Source organism: Hippopotamus amphibius, chromosome 13, assembly GCF_030028045.1.
Source record: "Hippopotamus amphibius kiboko isolate mHipAmp2 chromosome 13, mHipAmp2.hap2, whole genome shotgun sequence".
In the NCBI taxonomy this organism is placed as follows: domain Eukaryota; kingdom Metazoa; phylum Chordata; class Mammalia; order Artiodactyla; family Hippopotamidae; genus Hippopotamus; species Hippopotamus amphibius.
In genome coordinates this window covers 30916167-30932424 of record NC_080198.1, presented here as the reverse complement: position 1 = coordinate 30932424, position 16258 = coordinate 30916167, and the positions used below count along the sequence as shown (strand labels likewise).

Here is a 16258-nt window from a genome sequence, read left to right as displayed (position 1 = left end):
TCTTCTGCATTGGCAGACAGATTCTTAACCACTGCGCCACCAGAGAAGTCCCCCAGCATGTACTTTAGATCTAGCATGGTGATTTAGGATCCGGCACTTAATTTCTTTGAGCCTCAGTTTCCCTACCTATAAAATGGGGTTAATGCCACACAGAGATGTCATGAGGAAAATGTGTGGTAAATACACCTTCAATAAATGTTCCTTCTCTGAGCCTCAGTTTCCTTGCTAAAATGAGGGAGCTGGATGAGTTGTCCATGATCCTTTTGAGAGTTAATCTTCTGATTCCCTCTTTATATTCACAGAAAAAGACTGCTAAATGGAAAATAAATGTCTTTACTTGTCTTCAGGTAATTGTTTTTCTTTTACTTCCTGAAGAACCAGGAAGCCAGAAACCAATGAGCAGTGCTTCTGGAATGTCTGGGCAACTCCACCCTGGGCACCTGGGAAATGGCAGAGTATTTCCACTCATTAGAATCTCCCTGATGAGAAGAACTTTCCTTATTGTGAAGATTAAACTTCAGTTTCAAGAAGCCAGTGTGTACCATTAAAAATATTATATCCTCTCAATTTTAATCTTTGACTACTCTGGTCTCCTCTTTGGTTAGTTTACTTACTTATACGTATTTGCAATCCAGATACTCTGCTTAAGCAGTTATGCAAGTGTTCCATAATTCATTACATCATATGTCATTGGTTAAAATCCAGTTAGATGATTATCATTTAGGGAAGGTTGCATGTCAAACGAGTTTACAGAGTAAATTTTGTAAGGTGAGTAGTCTATTACACATCTGAAATGGTAATAATTGCATATCTTTCATGGTACCAAGGTAATAATTTTACAATGTTTTGTTTTTCTTAGATTGAAAAGTAGCATGGATCATAGCAGTAGTCATAACGATCAGTTTATTTAAAAAGTAAAAACAAAAAAGGAAGAGAAAGCTACCACATTGGGAAATACTATCATTCCAAATTTCTCAAAACATAACACGCTTTTTTATTTAATTAAAATGTTGTATGGACATAGAATCATAGAGAGGAACACCCACATGGCTTAGAATTCAAAATATCTCATGTATGAGATGTCTTAATTTAAGCCTTTTCTGTGCCTTCCAAATACCAGTGGGTGAAGAATGCCTTCAATGCCATTTTAGCATTTCCAGCACCCTGCATAACTTGGTAAGATTCTTTATCCTTCCAGGTTATACCAATCCCAGCTTTTCTTTGAAAAAAAAGTGAAAAAGCATATTCTATTTGTTTAACATTAACTTTAAGAGATTGTAGTAGAACTGAACATAAAGAAATACTTTTTGTTTCCACATTTATGAATAAGTTTCTCAATATACAAATTAGAGATGTTACAACTTGCTCCTTATTGTATGTGGAAGACTGGAAGAATTCTTAATATTAGTAATAATAATAGAAACTAACATTCTCTGAGCACCTACTATTTTCTAGGCATCATTATCTTATATAATTCTAACATTATCTTATTTAATCCTAACAAAACTCTGTGGGATACTATCTACTTTTTCTCAAATGAGGAAATTGAAAGTTAGAGAAGCTAAATAATTTATAACTTACAGTGCTTTTAAATGGTGATGCAATGTGTGATTCTGAAAACTTGATTTTCATTATTCTACTCTGATCTTCCAGGAGAAAGACAGAAACGTTCTGAAGACCACTGCATTGCCTGCAAGTCCTTCAGCAACAGAAACCACTTTCCTGTGCCCTTCTTTCTTGACCACCTCTTCTTATGCTTCAGTAATACAGACCTACTTGCAATTCCCTGAAAGTTCTTTTCTCCCATGTCTCTGGGTCTCTGTAATGTTTCCTTGGCCTAAAATTTCATTATCCCACTACTACCAGACTAGCTGGCCTACTCTTAGTCATTTTTCTTCTCAGTTTAAACTGCTCCACCATGCTCCCATTACTCTTGATAAACTCAGTGCAGTAAGAATCTTATTGTGTCATCATCTAAATTTTGAGCAGCTCAAGGGGGTCTTTTTTTTTCTCATTGTTGTATTTCCAGGGTCTGTTGCAGTAGCTGTTTCCCACATTCAAATTAAATATTTATAAAGTGAATGAATGAAAAGAACTCATTAGGGAATGTGGAGGGTCCTATATTACTTTATTCCACAGAATCCTAAAAGATACCACGAATGAAAAATTTTCATCCTCTTACATTAAAACTTTTCAATATATCCTTATTTTTTTCTGGAATAAAGTACCTGGAACATGATAGTAATTCAATACATATTTGCTGAAATAGTGAAGTGTTAGAAAAGTATACAAGGTCCTTATAATCTAACACATATTCTCTCTAGACTCACTTTGTGCCACTCCTACTTTACCCTGTAATAATGAGTAACAGTATGCAATTTTCAATCATGTATCAAATATTTATTGAGTTACTATTGTGTGCCAGGCACATTGGTCTACCGTTTCGAATAGACTTCTTTTTCTTGCTAAACCTTCTTCCTGGAAATTTATGAAGTCATTCATCAAATATCGTATTTATTGTGATTTTCCTACCAGCCTTCTTTCAGTTCTGTTACCTCCTGCAGAAGGCCATCTCTGACCCTTTTAGCACCGAGTGCTTGCTTCCATCTTGGCCCTGATTATATCAAAGTGAGGTTATCTCTGTTTGTCACCCTCCTCTCCCCATCCCTGTCTCACAATAATACTCTGTACACTCTCAGAGGGCAAGGATTGAGGTTTTATTCCCCAATTTGTCCCCAGGGCCCAGCACAGAACTTAAGACAGGGCCTAAACCCTGTATATAAGAACCGAAATCCATAGTAGTTATTCTTTTATTAGCAAATGGACTACCACCGTGAAGTCTCACAAGACGTGTTTATTATCTCCATGTAATAGATGACAAAACGAGGCTTGAAGAGGTTTAGAAACGTGCCCGAGGTCACACAGTGGTGGAGCCTGTTGTCAAAGGAATCTGAAAAATGAAGCCACTACTGATTCTGAATAAGACTCATTCCCACTATCTTTCTTGAAATTTTTGTTTACATTTTGCAAAGTCGTTCCTTCTTGAGACTAATGACTCCTCATCTACCTTAGTAGTTTGAGTGAAAACAATACCTCTTTCTTCATGTTAGAAATTGTTCGACCTCTATTTGAGAGCAACGTGATGTTAAACTTTCTGAAGTCACGTTCATTCTAGGGTAGAATCTGAGTTAGGAGCCCTGGGGGACAAGATAGGCCTAGTGAGAAGAAAGGTCATTTGAAAAGGAATGCAGACACTAAGAAACTGCGTTCCTCCGGGCAGGATACACAGTGGAGACTCTGGCAAAGGGAGGACCTTGTTATACATGCACAAATCCTAAGGCTTGTGGGAATTTCGTTGCTCACACCTAAGGCGGCTGTGGGGGACAGTCTTGCCCACAGCTAAGATGGATGCTAACAACATCTCCTTTGGATGGGTTTGTTCTCCTTGCTCATTGGCATGTTCAACAAGGACTACGGTAAATAAAATTTAGTAAAAGTAGGCGCCTTCTCACCAAGATGGTAAAGTAGGAAGTTGGCAAGTTATGTTTAGAAAACCTTCAACAGGTCAAATTTTTTCTTGCCCTTAACCAAAATGGTGGTAAAGGTTGTCCCACGGTTTTGAAGCGTCTAACCCTTAACTAAGATGGCGTTCGGAGGCTGGTTAAAAATTAGCTTGCCCTCTTTTCTGCCCTTGACCATCATGGCTTCTGAGGCATCGATCACGTGACTCCCCTGACTACGGCGCGGGAGAGGGGGTAGGAGGGCCCTTGAAGGGTGCGCGTTCCCGTGGCGGTGCACCGGGTAGGTTTCAGTCAGAGTCACTATGGCGGCTGGTGCTGGCAAGGTAAGCTGAGGCGGCGGCGGCGGCGGCGGCGGCAAGGGAAGCTGGACCCGTCATGGCGTCCGGGCTCCCAATCCCCGCAGCCCGTCCGCGGAGAGGTCGGCCGAGGTCGCGGCCAGTCGCGGGGGCTGGCTGGGGCGGGTTGAGAGGGGCGAGGGCTGAGGCGGGCGGGCACCGGCGCCTGACGGCCGTTTGTTTTGATGTTTTCCCCACCAGGTCGGAAAGTTTCCTGCCTCGTCGGGCACAGCCTGAGGGTGTCCCACCGGCCGCGAGTGGTGGAGGCTGCGGCGGACCCAGTCCGGGGCCTCCAGGCCTCTCCCCCAACCTCCGGGCCGGCCTCCCTCCCCCACCTCCTCGTCCGCCCGGAGCTTCGGCTGCCGCCCCTGAGATGCGACCCTCGCGGGGGCGACCCTGAGAGGAGGCGGCCGGTGCGCTGAGCAGCAGCCAGGAGCCCGGGCGTCCAGGGACCAACTTCCTGCGGGCCGAGACCCCGGAGCCTCCTCCAGGTCGCGCCTCGCTCGGTCCGCACCCGCCCGCGGAGCCGGATCCCCGCCCTGGTCGCGGGGACGCCCGCCAGGTGCCCCGGAGTCCCGCCTTGGCCGCTGCCCGCGCCCCCGCCGGTCCCCGCTCCTCGCGCCTCGGCCCACGGCGGTCCGGGGACCCCGTGCCATCTCCCGGCGGGCCTCCGCGCAGCAGGGGCGATGCAGACTGTCCCGCTGGCCGTCTAGACCCCTTGGCCGCCCCCATCGCCTCTCGTCCCTGCACTCCCGAGGCCCTCGAGGACGGGCGGTGGCTGCCCAGGGGTACTCGGCTACACCTTTCTTCCGCCCGAAAGGACCTTTCTGGCCGCACCGACCCTTCCTTCATGCTGCAGTGCTGCAAGATTTCCGCCACCGAGGGGGGAAAGCAGCCGCAATCCCAAACAAAACACAAGAATTGGTGTGTGACTCATCTGGTTGGATACCTCCAGTCCCCAAACTGTCTTCCAGGAGTTTTCTTGGCCGAAGCTGTCCGATGTTTGAGGCTTTTCTTCCCAGGGAAGAAGATGGACTGAAAGCTGCCAGTTGGGGACTTCTCGTGATCAGGGCGCTGCTGGGTTTTAGAGGCGGTGATGGGGCTTGCGCTGGCTTGTCTTCCCACCCAAGTGAAGAGTTGCTGATGTTCACTGGTTATGCTTAGACAATGTGCAGTTTGCTTTAATTTAAAATTTTGGGGGGGATAGGGGTATAGGCTTGTGAAGGGCATTCCGGATCCGGTGGAACTCCTCTTTGTCCTTGGTAGGAGAGACACCCCAAGTCTGTCCTCGATGCCGTCAGCCTTGGCCATCTTCACTTGCCGCCCGAACTCACACCCATTTCAGGAGCGTCATGTCTACCTGGACGAACCTATTAAAATCGGCCGCTCGGTGGCCCGCTGTCGACCAGCGCAGAATAATGCTACCTTTGATTGCAAAGTGCTGTCAAGGAACCATGCTCTCGTCTGGTTTGATCACAAGACGGGCAAGGTAATGTCACTACGTTGTCTAACAATCGTTGCTTTTTGTTTCCCTTTGCCCTTTCTGCATAATGTATGCAGGATCCCAGGGTTTGCACCCAGAGGAGACTTTCAGCAAGGCCACAAAACCAACTTTTTGTGTGTCTGGTTCTAGTGGAAATTTGATTGAGGTGGTTGAATGGAAAACAGAGAAGGTATTGTAATTAAATGACTCGAGAGGGCGATGGCATCTTGATAACATGGTCATTCCCAGTGAAATCCCAAACCCTAATTCGTATTAGAAAACTAGATAGTGAAACTTGGCTTCTTGCTTTCAGTCTTTTTAGAAAGGTGAATTTGCAGTTCAGTGCTTGACAAAGCAAGCTGCAGTTCCCAAAGCAATGCAGGGAATCCGAGGCCAGTATTACTCTGGGGCTCAGGTGTCTCCGTGGTGAGATGTAGTTAACACAGTAGGTTTTAGTAGAGCTCAGATCAAGGCCTTTCTAACAAAGACAGTATTTGTGTAAATTTACGTTTTTGAAAGATTTGATACATATTTACCTATGAAGAGATAATTTGTAGTTATCAAAGCCAATTTAATTAAGCATGAATAGCTATAACTTTATAATTTCAGAGTTTTGTTTGCAGGTTGGGTGAACATATACCAGTTGCTTTTGAAAATCACTTTTTGATGTTCCCTTCAGCACTTATTAAACACACCTAATGCATACTTAGAGGTTATATTTAAAAATCAATTTTAAAAATTAATTTATTTTTTGAATTATATTCAACTCTATCAATCATTGCATTACCTAGATGTGATAGGGTGAATTTAGTGCTCTTCATTATAAGTGTGACTATTTTAGTATTTTTATGTTGGCACCCTAATTAACTATACATGTGGTTACTTATGTTTTAAGAATATAAGAAAAAAATTGAGTAAGACCCTTACATATTTTAAAACCATGTGTATGGAGAATATACTAAAGAGCTCATCTTTGTGCTTTAATCTCAAGTTTTAGTTAAGCTACCAAATCAGTTCCAACTTAGAGTAAGTTATGTAAGACTAATAAGAATATCTCCGGTTTCACCTCCTGACTTTTTGGTCCCTCTTTCTGAGTTAAATGATTAAGTGTTTTTTAAAAGAAGAATTTAAGTCTTTTAGAAGAGTACTGTTTTGAAATGAAAGAAACCTGAGCCTCAAAAGGAAGGGAGAAAGCAATGCTTCTGAATTAAAGAATTATTATATAAATCATTTATCAAAGAAAGGAGGAAAAGATTGCCCAAGTGCTGTGTGCTTGCATAATATCTATATCCTACTCTGTATGTAGGTTGAGAACTAAAAAGTATGTTAATTTTTCTGTGTAACACCAGATGCTCATTTATCTGTGGAGCAGATCCTTTTTTCTCCCTGGAAACTAAAGTTTGGATGCCTGAAAGACCTCATAGGTTACCCATAGTAATTTAAAGAACTCATCTTTCCAGCAGTCAAATTCAAACATCAGTTACCAGATAGCTGCCTTAACCAGCTTTTTGTCTTTTTATGTCCCTGGGCAACAGTTAAGGTACAACTTAATCAGATAATAGGTTTGCTTAAAGTACATTTGCAAATGCACCTTCTTTAGTTTGATTTATTTTGAGATGACTAAGAATAGATCACTAGTGAGTGTTTATTGTACAGAAATATGTTAAAATTTTGAATTGAATTTGTTATTAGTAAACCTTATTTATAAAGGATACGCAGCTTATTTCTACCCTTTGAACTTTTTTTTCCTTTTCTTTATTAGCTAAAACTTAGTTGAGGCTTTTATTTTAGGAGTAGATGTAACTATTGATTATTATACCACCTAATCTAGTAACACAAATAACTTGTCAGATCTTGCCATGTGATCAAATTGTTTTAGGAATTAACTATTTCAAGTTTAGGTTTGGGGACTTCCCTGGCGGTCCAGTAGTTAAGACCTTGCCTTCCAGTGCAGGAGGTGTGGGTTCGGTCCCTGGTCGGGGAGCTAAGATCCCACATGCCTCCTGGTCAAAAAACCAAAACATAAAACAGAAGCAATATTGTAACAAATTCAATAAAGACTTTAAAAGTGGTCCACATCAAGAAAATCTTTAATAAAATAAAATAAAATTTAGGTTTGAACAGACATTAGGTTTTTATTGAGTATCTGTTATGTGTCAGATATTGTGAAGTACACAAAACTCACAGGCCAAATATTGTTTTGTTTTGTCTTTAATAAATTTCCAGTGTGAGGATTTGTTATAATTTTATCATAACAAAGGGCCTAATATATATTCCCAGCAAATTCCTTTGTACAACACTAGAATCCCTTCCTGTAAGCATTGCCTCAGGCAAGTTTTTTTGTTTTTTTATTTTCCTCAAACGTCTTTAAGCTTCAGTTTTCTCTTCTGGGCATAATAATAGTACTTACTGTTGTTTCCAGCATTGAGATAGTCATGTAAATCTCTTAGCACCCTGTTCCTGGCCCTTAATAATGGCTCAGTCCTTAGAGAAGAGGGCCATCTAGGCAGGTCTTTGCAGTTTGCCCTAGTGCTGTGGAATCTTAGGACGGTAATGAGACATTTTTTTCTTTCATGTGGTGGCATATATGGAAGTAATTTTAAAAATTGAAACATAGGAAGTTGAGAACTTTGTCCAAATTGGCACCTTACCTGGGAAGTGGAAAATTGGGGTAATGTGCCCTTTGGTTGACTTTCAATTTATGAATGTTGCATTCTGCGTTCACCATTATGGGAGGACCATTAAAAGCTGGAAGAAGTAATAAACACTTAAAACTTTCTGATTATTCAAATATTACATGTTTATAGTAGGAAATTTGCAAAGTATAGGCAGATGGAAATCTAGGTGACATTTTTTTAATGCTAAGTTCATGGAATGTGTTATGGTACTTAAAACTCTCATTCTGGAGGGTGACAGGTTTGCCACAAAGTGGAATTTAATAAGCTTCCTCAAATCATCTACTCAGGAATGTGGCAGTTGGATGTTGCCCTGCTTGGATTCTGACCCTCTGTATCAATCATCCTTCACTCATTTTTGGAGGTCAAACTCTTCAAATTAGATGGCAGAAAATAGAATGATTATTAATCCTTCTGTTGACTCAGGGTCCCACTGAACAAGCAAATCTACCCATATGGCAGTTTCATAGAAGAGATAGTAAGTGGACTGCCTCCTTCTGATCAAATGGCCCTATTTGATTTGAGGCTTTGTGGACTGGTGATAGTCTAGTGGTTGACACAGTAGTTTATTTCCAGTCTCACTATAGTTTAGTAGTAAGTAGAAGTAGTCGTTCTCTACTTCCAGTTTCACTTTTTTACTTAAATTCAGCACATTTTTTTGGGCACCTGTTCTATCATGATCTGTTTCAGTGGCGGTAATAGTGGTGGGTGGGGGCACTGGGAGAAAATGATAGGAATGGGTAAGAAATTGTTACTCCTTTTTAGGGGCTTATATTTTGGATAGAGAGGGTGACTAAACAGCTTGAGAACAGCTGATTGAGGTAAGACTGTTATATAGGTTCAAATGGCAAGAGAGTGATGATATTTGAATTAGACTTTAAAATAGGAGTGAATAGGTTAAGAAAAGGTGCTTTTTTGGGTTATGTTTGTGTGTGAGGGGATGAGGGTGGAATAAAACAGACAAAAGCAGGTTAGTGTGAATGATTTTGGCATCTTCCAAACACTGAGGAAACTGATTTTGTTGGATTGAAGGATCTTGGAGAGTAGCTATGGGTGAACATTCATTGTGTGTGTGTGTTTTTCATGTTTGTGCCTTGTTTTTGTAATTAGTTGTTAGACCTTGGAGGAGAGGGTCTCTGCCTTGTGTCTGTTTCCTATTGTTTCTTATTAAGTAAGTGTTGAGTAACTGAAGCTGAATAGATAGTGTGGTGCCAGGATGTGGAGTGCCTTTATTACCAAACTAAGGACATGCACCCATGGGCTATGGAAGGCACAGGAGAGTTCTGTCTGGAGGATTGACATACCCAAACCATTATTTAAGACTGATAAAACATCAATATGTAGAGAGTCCTGGAACCAGGAAATATGGGTAACTGTTAGCTTAACTAAACTTACTGTGTACTATGTACCATGCCCTGTTCTAAAATGCTTTACATGTTAATTTATTTAATACTTAAATACCTATTTAAGATAGGTGCTTATTTTTCCCACATTAACATATGAGGAAATTAAGGCCCAGAGAAATTAGATTAGGTTAACTTGCCCAAGTTCATATAGCTAATAAATGGTAGAGCTGGGATTTGAACTGAGGTTTTCTGAGTCTTGAGTCCAAGCTCTTAACCACTCTGCTATTCCAAGGCTTTATAAAAGTTCAGATATGATGTCATTTTGTAGGGGCATGGGCCAGGTTCATACTAGGAATGAAAATGACTAAATGTCAGAAAATGAAAAAAGACAAATGTATTAACTTGTCTGTTAGGACTTCAGCAAAGAGAGAAGTTCTGTGTGGACTGGAGATTTTAGGGAAGGTTTCATGGATGAGATGGTTTCATGGACGAGATGCAATTTGAGCTAGACCTTAGGACTTTTTGAATAGGGCAGAATGCAGATAGAAAGGAAGAGTTGCTTAAGTAAAGGCATAGAAGCAGGAATGATGTAGCATGTTTCAGGGACATTGCATGATAGTCATTGCAAAGGAGAAATCTCCAGAATTTGACAACCAGGATTGTTTCTTCCTTCTTCCTCCCATATGACTGCAGAGATCCTGACCTCTGCTTTTGGGAAGAGTGGCATATCTTACATTTCATTGATTCTGTTTATTTGTTTGTGTATTGTTTTAACAGATATATATATATTTTTTTAACAGAAGTTATAAAGGTCATTAAGAACTGATTTTTGTTAGAAAGACATGTATTTGACATGTTATGTTTACGCATTAATGTAGATGTGTTCAGTGCGTTCAGAAGGCCTGGTTATGTATCCACAGCACATAATCATTTCCTTCTATGTTACTTTTCACAGTAGTGGAAAGTTAATGAAATATTTTGTCTATTATTTCAAGTTGTTAAAAATATGGATGGCATATACACTTAAAACATTTTTGTTCTACTTAGTTATTTGACTCTACTCCTTGGCTTAAATTTACTCTTTACCTTCTTAGGCTCCTGTTTGGTTTTCTCAAGTGGTATTTATGTTAGAGCTTAGTATCTATTCTCTTTTATAAATAGGGAAGAGGGTATCTGTCATTTAAAGTTTTAAGTGAAAAGATTGTGAGATTGGTTCCTAATGTATGTCAGTTACTTGAATCGAGAAAAATGGTGGCTTTTGTTAGCTGCAGAAATGTTGTAAGGACTCTTTCCTGCCCACGCTTCTGTCACTGCCACTGCCAGTAGATGAACAGTTTATACCCTTGCTCAAAATCTAGGTTTTCGCCCCATTAATTTTTATTTTTTTGCCCCATAAATTTTTAGCATGATATACAAACCCTTCAAAATCTCTCTCATTTCCTTTTTTTTCAGCTCCGTTTTCTATGACTCTTTTTTTCCTTTGCCCCAGACTCTGCAGTAGCTATGTGACAGTGCTCACTGTTCCTAGAAAAAGTGCCTTTTTTGCTCTTTTGTCTTCCAGAATGACTTTTCCCCTTCATCCCTTGAGGCCTAGTTCCAATGTGAAACCTTCCCTGACTCCCACTAACTGAAGAATTAATTGCCTCTTCCTCTAAACTCCCAAAGAACTTTGTGTATAATTTCATTATGAGACACAGACAACAAAATAACTATGATGCAAATGTATTATTGCTCTACCAGATGTGAGCTCTTGAGAACAAGGGAATAGACACTACATAAATGTTTGAGTGAGTGAAATGTGAACAATGGAGCAGTCTCTATTTCTGCAAACCCTGGGGCGGGTCAAAGAGCAAAAGGTCATTTGAGTTCTCGATTTGAGATCATGGACTCAATTTCTAATAGATAGTGTTTGTATACTTACTGAGAATTTGCAATGTGCAAGACACTGACAAGTGTTTTGGTATCTTAGATAATCTTGTGGTTGATGATATTAATTTTGAGCCATTACGTGTATATCTACTCTTATGCAAAATAATACTTTTAAGGGTTTAATAATATTCACAATACTTTATTTCACTTGATCTGTGTAACACCTAGGAGGTAGGTAGAGCAACCACAGACTGGCTCCATTTTATGAAAAAAGAGTTTGCTGTTTAGAGGTTATTTGTAGAAGGTCATCTCTTAGTAACTATGGAGAGTTGGAAACCAGAATCTAGATTGTTTCCCTCTGTAATAAAAGCCAACTGCTAGACATTTATTTTGAACTGTCTTATAGAATGAACAATTATTGTAATGAAAATCTGTCTTTTGCTCTCTTGAAGGGTAATCTAAGCTATTATTTTCTGAGAGTATAACTGAAAAGCTTGTTGTATGACAGACTTTCAAAGACTGAGAGAATTGAGTTAATTATTTCTCTGAGTCAGCTAGCATTTTTTAAACATACCCCTACTACTCCTAGCAATAAATATATTTTTTCTTAAGTTTGCATTCAGGCAACTGATTTGGATTTGAGTGTTTATGCAAATGAATGAAACAGTCTTGGAAAAACTTGTTTGCCATGTAAATTTTTAATCTTTTAAAGAGAATAGCTGAGAGGTGTAAAGAAAAAAAGTAAAGTTTATATAGCCACTTGAAAACATGGAGCCTTTGCTGATTCTACTGTATCCTTTGTCAAATATATAATCTGGGTTAGATTTTAATTTACAGACATAGGAAACTTTTTCTTATTTATTTTCCTTAAGGTTTTATCAATACTTTCAGGCTCATGGTTTTATCTGCATTTATAACTACTGACTTATTCTGAGTCAAGTAGAAGTGAATTTCCAATATGGACTTTCAAGCTATTATTGCTTGTTATTTTTTTACTTACACAAATAACAGGTATACAGCTTCATAAAAATTGAAGCAATAGGAAAATATGTGAAGTATATATATGTCCTCCTTCACGTAGGTACCTCTTATCCTCTTCCCTTCCTCTAGAAGTAACTGTTGTTATGAGTTTGGCATGTAATTTTCAGAACTTTTTCTGTGCATTTGTCTACTTGTATATGTAGATAAGTAAGGTTTTTTGTTGTTTTTTTTCATAAGCAATTGGGTCATAATTTTAAATGTAACTTGTTAGTTGATGATATCAAGTGAACTATGGTAAGCTTATCTGCAATATGTTAATGTGCTCTACATTATAAGCAGCATCCAGACTGCTGTAAAATTAATATTTTATTGAGCACTTACCAGGTGGTGTACTGAGTTTTATGTGCATTATCTCATTTAATCCTCACAGCAAACTTTTGCAGTAGGTAGTATTATCATCCTCAGGATGAGAAAGCTGAATTTCAGGGAGGTGAAGGAATTTCTTCAGGGTAACACAGGTAGTGCTGAAGTCAAAATTTGAACCCCTGTCATCTGACTACAGAATGCATGCTTTCGATCACGCCACCTCATTGCTTGCTACCTCAGCAGCTCTGCACAATTAGTCATTGTTAATCTCATCACCAACCTGTTAGTGAACAATAGATCAAAAGAAAAAAATATGCTGAAATAAAAACCTTATTGTCTGTTAACTCATAGATATTTTGGTAGTAAATCTGTGTAGAGTTTTAACTGAAGATCTGTCCTTCAAACAATATTTATTCATCACTTAAAATTTTACAATTTGAAGAAAAAACAACTCTACATGTAAAGATATTGGAGTAGCACTGTTCAGGTACTGTAATATATAGAAAAGATACTCTTTTTCATTAGATAATTTTTTTAACATACTTTTATTTTTATCGAGGTATAGTTGATTTACAAAATATGTTTCAGGTGTACAATGTGGTGTTTCACAATTTTTAAAGATTATACTCCATTTAAAGTTGTTACAGGAGTTGCCAGGTGGTGCAGTGGTTGAGAATCCGCCTGCCAATGCAGGGGGCACGGGTTTGATCCCTGGTCTGGGAAGATCCCACATGCCTCGGAGCAGCTAAGCCCATGCGCCACAATTACTGAGCCTGTGCTCTAAAGCCCGAGAGCCACAACTAGTGAGCTCGTGTGCCACAGCTATTGAAGCCCACGTGCCTAGAGCCCATGCTTCACAAGAGAAGTCACCACAATGAAAAGCCTGCACACCGCAAGGAAGAGAAGCCCCCACTCACCACAACTAGAGAAAAGCCTGTGTGCAGTAACAAAGACCCAATACAGCCAATAAATAAATAAATATTTTTTAAAAAAATAGAAAACTTAAAAAAAAGAGTTGTTATAAAATATTGGCTATATTCCCTGTGCTGTGCAATTTAACCTTGTAGCTTATTTGTTTTATACATAGTAGTTTGTGCCTCTTAATCCCCTACCCCTATCTTTTCCCTCTCCCCACTGGTAACCACTGGTTTTTTCTCTATATCTGCGTCTGTTTGTGTTTGTTATATTCATTGGTTTGTTATATTTTTTAGATCCCACATATGTGGTAACAAACTGTCTTTTTCTTTCTGACTTATTTCACTAAGCATTATACCCTCTAGGACCATTCATGTTGTTGCAAATGGAAAAATGTCATTCTTTTTAATGGTTTAGTAGTATTCCGTTGTGCATATATACCACATCATCTTTATCTGTTCATCGGCTAATGGACACTTAGGTTGCTTCCATATCTTGGCTTTTGTAAATAATGCTGCTGTGGACATTGGGGTGCACATATCTTTTGGAATTAGTGGATTTTGTTGTTTGTTTCTGTTTTTTTGGTTGTATGCCCAGGAGTGGAATTGCTGGATCATACAGTAGTTCTATTTTTAGTTTTTTGAGGAATCTTCATACTGTTTTTTTTTCTTTTTTTTTAATTTCATTTTATTCCTTATTTGTATCCATCTTGTTTCTAACTGTGAGATTGGCAAGAGTGGTGATGGGGGTGATAAAAATGATGATAATTGACTGAGACTGAGACTTGCTCGTGGCCATATACTGTATAATGCTTTCAAATGCATTATTTTACTTAATCCTCACAGGAACCCTGTCTGCTGGGTACTATTATTATCCCCATTTTATAGTCAATAAAACTGAGGCTTAGAGGGATAAAGTAATTTGACCAAGTCATGCAAGTAGCAGAGCCACTACTGGAATCCAAGGAATAAGAACACAGTGCCTCCACTCAGTCTTAGGAAAGGTCCATTGTAGCTCACAGGCACGGTGAGTACTCCAGCCTTCTTACTGAAATCTTGGATCTACTTTACTGCTGTAGAGTGAGTGGTGAGTAAGAGGTGAATTGTGCCTCATATTGAAGAGGACCCTCCTAGGGTCAGTATTTTTTTTTTTTTTAAGAACTTTTATTGAGATACAGTTAACAGACAATAAAACAGCATATATTTAGAGTGTACAATTTGGTATACCAGTCTCCCAATTCATCCCCCCCCCCAACCCTCCCTGCTTTCCCCACTTGGTGTCCATGTGTTTGTTCTCTACATCTGTGTCTCTATTTCTGCCTTGCATTTCCTCTTTCATAGTTGTTAGCCTTTGCTTTATGTATTGAGGTGCTCCTATATTGGGTGCATATATATTTATAATTGTTATCTCCTCTTCTTGGATAGATCCCTTGATCTTTATGTAATGCCCTTTCTTGTCTGTTGTAACATTTTTTTATTTTAAAGTCTATTTTATCTGATAAGACTATTGCTACTCCAGCTTTCTGTTGATTTTCATTTGCATGGAATATCTTTTTCCATCCCCTTACTTTCCATCTGTATGTGTCCCTAGGTCTGAAGTGCGTCTCTTATAGACAGCATACATATGGGTCTTGTTTTTGTATCCATTCAGCCAGTCTGTGTCCTTTGGTTAATGCATTTAGTCCAGTTACATTCAAGGTAGTTATTGATATGTATGTTCCTAGTACCATTTTCTTAATTGTTTTGTTTTTATTTTTGTAGGCCGTTTTCTTCTCTTATGTTTCCCGCTTAGAGAAGTTCCTTTAGCATTTATTGTAGGACTGGTTTGGTGGTGCTGAATTCTCTTAGCTGTTGCTTGTCTGGAAAGCTTTTGATTTCTCCGTCGAATCTGAATGAGATCCTTGCTGGGTAGAGTATTCTTGGTTGTAGGTTCTTCCGTTTCATCACTGGAAACATATCATGCCACTCCCTTCTGGCTTGCAGAGTTTCTGCTGAGAAGTCAGCTGTTACCCTTATGGGAGTTCCCTTGTATGTTATTTGTCCTTTTTCCCTTGTTGCTTTTAATAACTTTTCTCTGTCTTTAATTTTTGTCAGTTTGACTACTATATGTCTTGGCGTGTTTCTCTTTGGATTTATCCTGCCTGGGACTCTCTGCGCTTCCTGCACTTAGGTAACTGTTTCCTTTCCCATGTTAGGGAAGTTTGCAACTGTAATCTCTTCCAGTATTTTCTTGGGTCCTTTCTCTCTCTCTTCTCCTTCTGGGACCCCTATAATGCGAATGTTGGCGTGTTTAACATTGTCCCAGAGGTATCTTAGGCTGTCTTCAGTTCTTTTCATTCTTTTTTCGTTATTTTTTTCCACATCAGTGATTTTCACCATTCTGTCTTCCAGGTCACTTATTCGCCCTTCTGCCTCAACTACTCTGCTTTTGGTTCCTTCTAGTGTATTTTTCATTTCAGGCATTGTGTTGCATATCTCTGTTTGTTTGCTCTTTAATTCTTCTAGGTCTTTGGTAAACTTTTCTATCTTTGCATCCAGTCTTTTTTCAAAGTCCTGGATCATTTTCACCATCATTATTCTGAATTCTTTTTCTGTAAGGGTGCCTATCTCCTCTTCATTTAGTTGTTTTTCTGGGTTTTTATGCTGTCCCTTCATCTGGCACAAAGTCCTCTGCTTTTTCATTTTCTCTATCTTTCTGTGGCTGTGGTTTTCAGTTCCACAAGATGAAATACTGCTGATACTGCTTGATACTGCTGTCTTCCCTCTTG

The 16258-nt window shown here is 39.4% G+C and overlaps 1 protein-coding gene across 31 annotated transcripts in view; it reads left to right on the top strand.

The window, feature by feature from the left end:
* Positions 1-4888: 4888 nt before the first annotated feature.
* Positions 4889-16258, top strand: part of SLMAP (sarcolemma associated protein) — a 144447-nt gene continuing 133077 nt past the window's right edge. For 30 of the 31 annotated variants that reach the window (XM_057705849.1, XM_057705850.1, XM_057705842.1 and 27 more), the window contains exon 1: positions 4889-5345. In XM_057705849.1, coding sequence (XP_057561832.1) covers positions 5148-5345 — 198 coding nt within the window. In that variant the 5' untranslated portion in view covers positions 4889-5147. The remainder of the gene's footprint in view (positions 5346-16258) is intronic. The other variant, XM_057705852.1, reaches the window with a different exon arrangement.